Source organism: Athene cunicularia (assembly GCF_003259725.1).
Source record: "Athene cunicularia isolate RWA chromosome 3 unlocalized genomic scaffold, athCun1 chr3_part1, whole genome shotgun sequence".
Lineage (NCBI taxonomy): Eukaryota > Metazoa > Chordata > Aves > Strigiformes > Strigidae > Athene > Athene cunicularia.
The window spans coordinates 77,708,176-77,720,256 of NW_020799097.1; the positions used below are offsets into that span (position 1 = coordinate 77,708,176).

General features: G+C 35.1%; 1 protein-coding gene across 28 annotated transcripts in view; it reads left to right on the forward strand.

Annotated features, from left to right (window-relative positions):
- AFDN (afadin, adherens junction formation factor) overlaps window positions 1-12,081 on the forward strand; it is a 93,155-nt gene that overhangs the window by 13,187 nt on the left and 67,887 nt on the right. For 24 of the 28 annotated variants that reach the window (XR_003398130.1, XM_026846179.1, XM_026846169.1 and 21 more), the window contains exons 6-11: window positions 311-422; window positions 836-1,003; window positions 2,615-2,659; window positions 8,927-9,021; window positions 9,746-10,008; window positions 11,422-11,491. Coding sequence is in view for 27 of the 28 variants with exons in the window: in XM_026846179.1 (XP_026701980.1) it covers window positions 311-422; window positions 836-1,003; window positions 2,615-2,659; window positions 8,927-9,021; window positions 9,746-10,008; window positions 11,422-11,491 (753 nt within the window). In the remaining variant the exon portion in view is untranslated. The remainder of the gene's footprint in view (window positions 1-310; window positions 423-835; window positions 1,004-2,614; window positions 2,660-8,926; window positions 9,022-9,745; window positions 10,009-11,421; window positions 11,492-12,081) is intronic. The other 4 variants (XM_026846187.1, XM_026846172.1, XM_026846173.1 and 1 more) reach the window with 1 other exon arrangement.

Here is a 12,081-nt window from a genome sequence, read left to right on the forward strand (position 1 = left end):
CCCCCCCCGCCTTGGCTTTTGAGAAATTGGAATAATTTTGTTTACTGGAAGATGGTCTTGTGTACCTTATGGTACCTTATGTGTAACTTCCTTTCCTTTCTTTTTAAATATATTTGGTATTCTGGGAAGTGTGATTTAACAAGAGGTGAGAGTTTAAAGTCTCGGGAAGCAAAATGCATTTTTCGTTACTGAATTCTTCTGTTTTATATCTCCTAATAAACAAACAAAGTAATCAGAAAATATACGCCTTAATCCTCTGTTCTAATTGTCTCCTAACAGCTCTGAAAACTGATAATGGTTCTTTTTCTAGGTCATGCTGCCTCCTGGTGCTCAGCACTCTGATGATAAATGTGCTAAAGAAACTATACTTGATGATGATGAGTGTCCACTGCAGATATTCAGGGAGTGGCCTAGTGATAAAGGTAAGTCTGTGAAACTTTAAGATATTTTTGTACCTTGAGTGTTGTAAGCCATGGTGTGGACCCTCTGTAAAGTAAGAAATTGGAACATATATTTTAAAGTGTTTTCTCTTCAGGCACTTTTAATACTAGGTGGTTTTAGAGTTACTATTAATTCAACACTGTTTATAGTAATACATCTTTAGACAGTAGAAGGGTTTTTTACATTTTAACCTAAAATTTCTAAATTACCTACTGTGGAGAAGTATGCTGTTAATCTTTTAAATAGTTTTAACTTAAAAATAACTATGTAAAGAATCATCAGGAACTTAGTAAACTGAAAGTAATCCTACAGAACACTTGCAAATTAATAGATGTTGCATGTGCATTTGTTTACTGATAGTGAGACTCACAGGATGTATAATACTGTGTTTTAGGAATACTAGTCTTTCAGTTGAAAAGACGGCCTCCTGATTATGTCCCAAAGAAATCTAAGAAAATAACCGATGGAAAGTCATTAAAGGGGAAGGAAAGAGTTGACGGGTCTGGCTATGGCTCTTGCCTTCCTCCTGAGAAACTACCATACCTGGTAGAATTAAGCCCAGGTAAGAAAATTACATTAATACATAATCATTTAGGTTTTCCAAAAATAATACCTTAATTGGAAGTACAAGAAAGTCTGTTAGCAGTGTAAGTGAATGCCACATCAGTTCTTCTCATGTTAGGTTCTCAATTGGAGCTATCTAGAGGTAAAGCTGCATGTTGCTATAATATTGAAATTTTAATAGCAAATGTCTGGAGTAAAAAAAGGGGAGAAATGCCTGACTAAGAGTTTGTCTCTATTAGCATGGTTTCAAGTATGAAGTTTTAAATGTTTCAAAACGAAACAAAATTTAATCTTCAACTTGATATGCATTTTGGGGTTTTAAACTTGATAATAAGTAAAAAGTTAGACATGTTGTCATGTGATTTGGGGGGGGGACACACAACTAGAAAAGCACTGTTTAAATCTGGTTTTTTTTACATTCAGAAGCATACTGTAGCATACCTTGTAAGGTATATTTAACAGTGCCATATGTGAAAAATACTTTTTTTTTTTTTTAATTTTTTTTTTAGAAGGACAAGACCATGACTTTTAAAATCAGACTTATTTGCTAAACATTTTTCAGTCTATATGGAACCTTCAGATCACTAGCAAGGCTGGGTTTTATTTTGGTTTTATCACAACTCTCTAAGCTGCATTGTAATTTACGATTAATTTTATGATCTAGCAACAGCCAGGGGAGCTTGATTGTTCATAGCACAACTACTGATAAAACACATACAACTTCTAATTTTAATTTCTATTGTCTTCATGTTTAAAGATTTGGATATGGACTTCCATTTTTTGTGATTTAGTTATTTGCAGCTCTTTTTCCTAGTAAGTGTAACTTGGGTACACTCAGGTATTCAACCAGGTGATTTACAGTTTGAAGTCTGGTTTTTTACCATTCGGGAAGCAAGGTTGGAAGTTAATGCTGAAAACTTTGACCAGAAATGCAAACAAAAGGTTAAATTCATAGTCAAATAGTGTGGGCTGGTTGGTTTGGGTTGTTGTTTTTTTGGTTGGGTTTTGGTTTTGTTTTGTTTTTAAATGGACCAGATAAAATTAGGAGTGCACAGAATGTATTAAATGTATTTTATATTGTGTTCTATATGCTGAGGTTAGGTTTGCATATTAATATTTTGTGTTCTTTTAATAGTACTTTCAATTTCTTCTTGTGCTCTAAACTCTTATTCTTTGTGGATCCTAGTTGCTTTAATATTAAAACATTGTGCTTGGGCAGTGGAGCAAGATATCCTATAATTCGGAGAGGATAAACAATCTGAAATGCCACAGGTGGCAGTGCTGTGTACTAAGCCTTTGGAAATTGCCTATGGGACTGATCCATTCATTGTTCATGTTTTTCTTCTAACAGCTTGTTGTCACTTTTCTAAACAATAAGGATTGTTTCATTCAGTAGCTTTGTAGTACTGATGTCTTTATATTCTACTCAGTTTCTAAAGTTGAAAGAGTTTAATGCACTTCATCCTTATGAATTGACTAAGAGTTGTCTGGCTACAGTTTCACCCTTTCCTGTCTTTTCTTTTCCTGCCCTCTTCCGCATGTTCTGCATGGTATCTGTCCTGCTGGTGCTGCCTTCACCTGGGTCCTCTGCATGTGTTTCTAACCCCAGGGAGAAGGAATCACTTTGCCTACTACAACTATCACGCTTATGAAGGTAACGCTACATTTAATACTGTTCTCTCATTAGTCACTAAAAGCATCACTGACTGTAAATCTTTCGTTTCTTTTTGACAAATGAAAGGCTATCTTGCTTATCTTACTTTTCTCCAAGGGACTGCTTTTTTGAAGTAGTTCTGTGTCTTGTCAGCTGCCATTTAATTACTCTATCTGTAAACAAATGTCAAATAGATCATGAATGTGGTAGAAGAGTTCAACCTTCCAGCTAAGGTTAATAGGTAAATTTCATAGGGTGGTTTACAGGCAATGTTGTGGTAGAAAAAAAAACAACCATTCTTTGATCCATTTGATTGCAGAATTAATAATTAGAAAGTGAATTGGGTAAATGGCATTGTGTGTTTCAATGTTTGACCACGTTGATGCAGTGAATCAAATCTGTGATAATTTTTATGTGAAATTGTGTTTGGACCACTGGTAAAGTGACCTCCCTTTCTATGTGTGGTGTTCCATAGCATCCTTTGGTATTGCTGCTGCCTGGCTTATGGTATTGTTTAATATTAACAGTGTACATCGAAGAGATTTAGCCACATGAGACAGTAGAGCCATGTTCAGTTTTACCTGTAGCACTCGAAATTGATAACCTAACTTACAAGTCATTATGGATCTTTGATTCTCCTTAGAGTCTAGAGTAATGTGCAAATATCTCCTGGTTTGGCCAAATAGACAAGAAGACAAAGCCACTTTCTTCTTCACGAAATGTCTACCAAAATACCTTTTCCTTTTTTTTTTTTGTTTTTTAGCATCTGTTTCCTCATTTTATTTTCTAGATTGCTATAAAAGTACTATATGTCTGTTCGTGTTGCTCAGTCTTTCATGGGTGTGGAGTACAATATTGTAATTTAAAGAACTTTGTTCAAACTTAATGCCTTCAGTCTCAACCCTTTGAATTCAGACTTCCATTTCATTAACTTCATTACTCCACAGAACAGAAAAGTTCTGTAGAGTGTGCTGAAGTAATAAGCACATATGAGCTTTGCAGCAATACCTGACCACTGAGTAGAAAGCTTGAAATTTTGTTGCATCTCACCAGAAAGAAAATGATTTCTTCAGTCTTTATCTCTTAGTACTCTGGAGTCCAGTTGGTCTCTTTGGAACCATGCATTTCAGGATACTAGTATTTATTATAGAAATAACTCCTGTAGAAGTGTCCTTTTGTCAAAATATTGGCTGTTTATATTCTTGCCGAAGAACCTGGCAGACTTCAGTTTCATACCCTATGTAATTGCACAAATTCAATGAGTTGTCTACTAGAAGCGTGTCCCATTTTTCCGCTTCTCTACAACTGCTGATGTTGCTGGTTGTATGACTGTTTCATAGACTGAAGATCAGATTCTTCACAGTACAGTAGAGGATGCACTTCAGTAGCTTGTGGTTGTAAATGTGGCAGTCAGCAATTGTCTCTGTCTTCCAAGTCATGTAAATGAACCAGTAAAGTAAGATGAATCTGATAGGAGTAGAGTGGATAGAGTGAAGTGAGTTATGGCAGCACTTTGAATAAATGATACTGTCAGTGTTATCTGTGAATACGGCTGCTGCTGACTTCAGGGATGTTATTGAACAACTGAAGTTAATAATAATATTTAAAGGCTGAGACAAATGACAAAGTGCCGAGTTTTAGGATGTGAACCTCTGAGATTTATCCTGCAAGCCTGAAATGAAAATGACAAAGCATTTAAAAAGAAAAAAAGGTGAAACTTTAAGGGTTTTGCCCCTGCTTCATCACATAAAAGCAACCCTAATCTCTAGAACTGGCAGCAATGGGAGATGCTGAGAACGTAAAGGTATAACAACTGGAAAGAAGAATTACAGGAGGTTGGACAAGCCTGAAAGCTTTGGCCATGGCAGTTTCCCTGGCCAACCTTCCTTCTGAGAATGGAACTCCAGTGTGGTATGTGGTAAACACCTTTACCTGTTAGTTTGAAGGAGCTTTGCTGTCTGTCACATTCCTCACTGAATCTTCCTTTCCCCAAAAAAGTTTGCTATTGGCTCTTTCTGCTGGAAGTGCCCATAATCTCTGAAGTTTAATAGCAGAATTGTCTCCTGAATTTGACATGATACTTCAAATCAGCCCAACTAATGTCTTTAAACTTTTTACTGTCTATCTAAACTCTTAGCACTCAGGAACTTGTGGAGGAAACCTGCTGCTTTTCAAATGTGGATTTATCTAACTTCTAAGTCAATAGGTGCAGTCCCTTGTGTGGACATTTTTGTTGAACTTCGAGCTTACTTGTTTTCTATGATCTGATCTTCATAATTTAGTTTAGTCTGGTTTTAAGTCAATACTATTTCCCAACATTGTTTCAAGCACTGGATTAGCAAAATCAAGTGAAATTATCTTCTCCAAAATTGTATAAAGGTCACCTTTTAGTGCTGAAGTAATGTGTTTTAAATATATATCCATAAAGGGAGGCTTGTCTTGTCTTTCTGTTTTTCAAAAATGTACATTTGTATTATGAATCACTGACTTGGTGTACTTAAGTGACTGTTCACTTCTGTTCATTACACGGGATTTTTTTTTTTTATAACACTTTTATTTAAAGTGTGAATGTTAACTCGTAACTTCATAAACCCGGTCATGGAATCTATTTGTATTGCATCCTTAGCATGGAAAGTGATAAAAGCCACAGTTTTCACAGGTTTTGCAGAAACAATTTCACTAGTGAGTATAGGTGAACAGTAATACACTGTGCATCTTTTTACTCTACACTGTGTGTCTTATGGCAGTTTTTACTGTACATTTACGTGCTTTAGTGTGTTTGAAAAACCCTTTTTTTCAAAATCACCATTTCCTGTCTAGAGGTCTTTGGTGATAGGGTCTGTTTTCTGATTCAGGGTTACCTCTTGAAATACAATTTTTCAATCTGCAAAACCCAGTATACAGAGATGTATCTTTGTATGTGTACTTCTGTCATGGGGGAAAATAAATTGTGAAACTGACTTCAGATGCAAACTGTACCAAGTGTATTTGAACCCTTACATGATGTCACTGGAAAAGCTCTGTCAGGTAGATAATTAAATTTAATGTATGCAATAGTGGCTAACTCGGTGTTTTGAATCATAGTTCTTGCTGCTTCTGCTTGCTTCTGCTTCTGTCTTGGAGGCACGTTCTATTATGTCTATTAATGCCCACCTTTCTGAGAACTTTGACCTTCCAAATTTTTGAATTAAAAGAATATTATTATTGTCAGATAAAAGCCCCAGATACGTTATTCCCTGCCCCCACCCCGTGACTTAAATTCTATGTATTGCCTTTCTGAACCACCACAGGTCTGTAAGGTTTGGTCCTTGGAGGCTAAGCACAGCCTCCTTGGACTGTCACAGTTTGGGGAGCAGGGACTTGCCATAGGTATGGCAGAAGCTGTATCCTGATGCAGTGAGTTGAGGAATGCATTCCAAACAACATGTAGCTGTTGAAAAACAGGAAATACAAGACTTTACACTGTAGTATAATGTAACCTTCCTTCCCTCTTGCACCCCTCCCCTAGAACAAAAAAGCCTTTCATCCTTTTCACAATTTGTAGTAACTCTCTTCAAGATCAAGATACTTTTTACTGTGGAAATTGGCTTTTACTGACTGATGATTACATGTGTGCTCTAAGTAACTTTCAGTAACTCCTTGATTTTTTTCTTATTTACCTGGGAAGAAAAAAAGTGTTGGTATCTAGTGCTGTGGTTGTAACAAGAAAAAACTTACTTTAAATTAGGCACTTCAGAGAAACAAAACGGGTGTAATTTGGCTCAGCAGAAACATTGTGATACTTAAAACATATTTGTTATGTGAAAGCACATTTTATGTGACATGCATATATATTTAGTATATACGGTGGTGTGAGGTAAACATTCTTTTGCAGGAATTGATTGATTATTCACAAGTACTGAACTCAGGAATGAGATACAGAAGTTGTTTCAGATAAACACTTGAAAACCATAATATTTTATCATGTATTTTACAGAATATTTCAGAAATGTGTAGAAATATTTTGAATTGGTTTTTCGGTGTTGATTTTTGGTGGTGTTTTTTTTTTTTTCTTTTTAAGGTTTCAAAAAATGAAAAAGTCCAGCGGGAAATATATTGAGTATAGGGGTAAAATCACTAGAATATTCTCTAATCTGTATATAATGAGTGTAGGAGAAAGTGCCATAGCAAATTAAGTACAAAAGCCCTAGAAAACTAGCCCTTACTGTTATGCCATTGACTTCTGAAATTCAAGTATTTTTGCATGTTGAATAAAGGTCCTTGCTTCCAAATTGAGTCTTGTATCTTTTGGGTGCCAGTTTTACCAAACTGGGATGTGGGTAGGAGGAGGAAATGTTTGACTTTTGGATTCATAAATAAGTAAATGAAGGAGCTACTCTAGGTTTTTATGTGGAAGTTGTGGGGAGACATAATAACAGTTCAGAGAATTGAGGGTAAGCAGCCAAATGTATTCAGCAGTGTATTAAATGTCTGCTTCTGGTGACATGGAAGATGAAGCCATATCATTTCTGATTAGCTGCACACAATTTACACTGTTGAAGATACTGTGTTAACATTAGCCTTTTTAGTGTACAGTGGTATTAGATGTATGTCTCTATAGACTCAAATACTGAGATTTAATAAAAGGCTTATCCCTGTACCTGGAAAATGTTTAGAGGACTGAGTGTTCTTATGTTTAATACTACATTTGTGATGGATGGCATAGTACTATTATGACAGTGATTCTAAATACTTTCGGTAACTGGATATTACTATAGTAGCAGCACTTAACTTTATCTATAGTACTACTCTGTGGACTGTCTCTGACTGATGTCTTTATGTCCTAATAACATCACAGTACCACCGGCAGAAGCTTACTACTATAATACCCATTATACGTTTCCCCATGTCAAAATCATCGACAACTCTTTTGGTATCATTCTTCATTGATACCCAGCTTCTCCATACCTCCATTCACTTTGTGTTTTCTGGGTTTTTTTGTACTGTTGCCTTGTTTTCTTTGAATCTTCTGCTTTTAGTCAGTATGTAGTTCTTAACAGTTAAGTTTTCTCTGTGCTATTGACTTTTAGTTCCTTTAAATACTGGTAATTGAAGGACTGATAGAGGACTTCATAGACTAAGTGAAATTTTATGGTTAAATGGCTAAATTAAAATTATGATTTTAATAAACAGATTCATCTAATGCCGGGAGTTTACAATTAGATTTATGGTGGTTCAGTTTATGTTGGCTTTCATTTAAATTTTGAAGATGACTAATATCCTACTGAAGACAGTAAGACAGTATCACTGTATGTGCCATGGCTTTAGTAATGTTCTCTGGTGCTTTTTGGGGATGACTTGAAATAATTGTTCTTGTCCCCAGGTAAGATGTTTTTTTTTTTTTTTTTTTTTTTCATCTTCCTTCTGGAGGAGAAATTGGAAAGAAGCCAGAAGTGACAGTATTACCTTAGTATCTGATAGTAGTTAAAGTAGCATTTTCTAGGAAGTGGGGAGGATTTATATGTATGCCAAAACCCATCTGTGTTAGCCTGTGAAGGCAGCAGCTAAATTCTGTGCAGCATCCACTGTATCTTGCAAAATGTTATTCTATTTGGATAATATGCTCTTTTGAGGGGAGGAGGAAGACGAACTTTGATATCTTTGATATCATTTTCTGCAAGATGAAAATGTAGGTCAATGGGACTGTAAAGATAAGGCTAGAAGTTCTGCAGTCTTGTATTTCAAGACTAAAGCTGTCATACGTAAACATTTTGTAAGTTTCTCTTTTAATATCACTTGTTTCAGTATCTGATGAATAGGAAATAGTTTGATATGTTGACCACCTGACAGTAGATACTGCCGATAATCTACTTTTAGTAAGATCAATATATACTATTATTGTAGAGATCTGCAGATATCTTGCTTTATAAATCTTTTAAACCAATATTGGCATACCCATATAAAATCTTAGAGATTATCAAAAATTGTGTTGCTTAAACTACTAAGGAAATAGAGAAAAATTTTCAAAGTATGTTCAGAATAGTAGTTCTTGATTACTTTGTTCTTTGCACTTGTAGAAAACAGTCACCCTGAGTGGGCTCTGTCTACTTTCAGTGTTATTACAGTATCAATGAACAACTAAGTTGCCAAAAAATGTTGAAAGAATGTGTCTCAGTTATTTTTTGGTGGATACTGCTAGTCTGAACTATATTGCAATAATGTAGAAATACTATGTGAATATTTGCACTTTAATAACTTGCAAATTAATATTTGTCACTTGCTGCACAGATGGCTCTGACTCCAGAGATAAGCCAAAGCTCTATCGTCTACAATTAAGTGTCACTGAAGTTGGAACTGAAAAATTTGATGACAATTCTATTCAGGTATGGAAAAAAAGCACGCTTAGATGACAGAACTAATCCTGTCTCTGGTCAGTTATGTGTAATTGTGAAAACTAGTAAAATACTCTGTGAATACCCTTCAAAGCTAGAAAGGTAAAATATTGCTGCAATTTCATGTTAATGGTCATAACTGATTTATTTTATTTCCTCTCTCTTGCTTTAAGAGGAAAGTAAAGGTTTCATTATTTAAAAAGGGGTATTCTTTTTCATCACTGGATCAAATGGTACGTATCAGTGTTATCGTAACTGCTTAATGGCTTTCAAGTCCTAGTCTCAACCTCTCGGAGTGAGGTAGGATTTCTTAGATGTATAAAACAAGCATAGTTGTATGAAGTTCATGCCAGGGAGTCTCTTACAGCACCCGGAGTCCACATGAGTGCAGGCAGTTGACTTGTAAATACTTGAATTGTGAGACTTCACATCAGAAGAGCAAGTGGAAGGAAACAGCATGTGATCAAAAAAGTGAAAAACTTTTCATTAAGGGATTTCTGCACATGTTAGTTAAATGTGTGTTTTGTTATCTCTGTTGCAAGGAAAATTGAAGTGAAACAACTGATTTTAGTACCACTCATCTGTGTTAAATTCGTAAGCAAGCACAGTTAAGTTAGTAGTCTGTAAATAGGGTAAACTGCAGCTCAGTCTTTTTATTTTAATTTCTGCTGCTGTATAATTTAGTTTATTCCATGTTATTTAAATTTATTTCCAGTTATTTGGTCCAGGAATTCAACCTCATCATTGTGACCTCACTAATATGGATGGAGTTGTTACTGTAACCCCAAGAAGCATTGATGCTGAAACCTATGTGGAAGGTCAGCGTATTTCAGAAACCACTATGCTGCAAAGTGGAATGAAGGTTCAGTTTGGGTCATCACATGTATTTAAATTCGTGGATCCCACTCAGGACCATATTATGCCTAAAAGACCTGTTGATGCAAGTCTTATGGTTAAAGGTCCAAGACACAAAACTGGGTGAGTAAAATTTGTTTTTATTCCCACTGAAGTGAAGGGGGAAGCTTTAGGAAATAGAATGAGAGCATTATAAATTGCCTGTGACTAGAGTATGGCTTTAAATGAGTTCTGAGTAGCTGCCTTTAGGTGTTAAATGTATAACTATTTTAATACTTGAGCTCCACCTTGTGATTTTTTTTAGGATTAGCAATTGTCTTTTTCATTATGAAGTATTCAGACACGTTTTCCTGATTGTCGCTTCTTGCGTTAAAAACAGTGCACCCCTTATTTTAATATATGTCAAAGTTATTCCAACCTCCAGGAAAAGCATTTGCTGAATGTTTTCAGAGATCATGGGTTTTGTTTTTTTCTCAGATAACAACTTTCAAAATTTAAAAAAATGGAAGGATTTGGAAAACAAGTAGGGTAGTCACAAAATGAGACTATCAAGATAGGGAACTAAATGTCTTCTTATAACAACCACTTTTTACAGTGTGATTGCTTATCTTCTAGTTTCTGTGTTGCAAGGACTAATAGCCCAGAAGTCCATTGTGTTGTTTCTCTGCATATTTATATTTTTGAAAGGTGCATAATAAAAATACTGATTATAGATTTAGTGTATTGTAGTGTACTGTGGTTTAGAAGAGAAGGAGATTGTCTTGAAGATGAATGAGGGAAGGATACCTAGGAAAAGAGGCTCTTCTGACTATCTGATTTAATAGATGTATGCTTTACGAATTATTATTTTTTCTCTACTTTAATATAGACGTACACTATGTGCTTGTTCTAGGACCTGTCTGCAGGAAAGCCTCCAGCCATTTAGCTGTCATGTAATATTTCTTCTTAAACCTTGAGTTCATGCTACATCTAGCCTGCAGGTCAATAAACAAATGCTCTTGCAGGTTTACATAGTCAACTGCAAAGCACTGTACTACTGCAGAGCTTTGCCTGGACAGCATAATCTCTGGCAAAGGGCTATTGCAGCTTGAACAGTCAAAGATTTTTTTTTTTAAATCTTTAGAATAAGCAGATAATGTATTACTGTGATTTATTATTTACATTATCAAGATTGTTATACATTTAGTACTGAAGAGCTGAGCAAAAAGTTGTAGCAAGTCTACTACAGTGAATAAAATACCTTGAATGTATTTTTATATGTTTTTATATTATGTTTATGTGTATTTATATTTTCTTACATGTCTGGGGAAAAAATGTAACTAAGAATCTGTTCTTTCAAAGGAATTTATCTGTATAAGTATTTGTAGTGGTTTTATATATAGAATTGATAAAATGTTTTAAAAAGTTAGTATTAACTGTACTCATGGTGTACCTCTTGAATTTTAGTTTACTAATTTTAGCTATTCTGTTCTTTGCTTGTTAAACGTTTAACAATATAATTTCTAAAAAGTACTTGAAATGTTACCTTGCTTTTAGAGCTGTTCAGGAAACTACATTTGATCTGGAAGGAGATGTTCACAGTGGAACAGCATTACCAGCAAGCAAGGTATTCTATTATGACTAAATTAGCAACGAATAATAAAAGATGATGTGTAAGTTAGGTCAAAATAATAACAGCAGCAGTGTTTTGTAAAGTGCCACCAGTTCCTCATTCTCCCCTGCCATTTCCTGTTGTGGGTGGGCTTGGGTATCATGTACCTTTTTTTTTTTTTTTTTTTTTCTTCTTCTCTCCACAGAACTGTTCTGTTTAAGCTTCTAGCAGTATTTGGCATGCATTTCGTGCCAAGAATAGTAACCTTTTGTAGAAAGGGAAATTCCTCAAGCCTGGAATAATTTTCTCCCCAAACTGAGCTATTGAAGGCAGATTACATGCAGGTAGAGAGTCATATTGGAAACGATAAATCATTGTGTCATGTATATAGCATATGACTTGTCATCTGTGATAGGGTAAATAAATGTTTTCTATAAAATGTGCAAGGGTGTTCACTTCTAATTTAACTAGGCTTTTAAAATTTAATGGATGTGATTTTGGCTTCAATAGAGCTTCTGTACACACATTGACTAAACAAACTGCCTCTGCAGTCATAGTTATAAACATTTTATGAGGTAATAATCTTTTCTTGCTTTCTTTCTGCA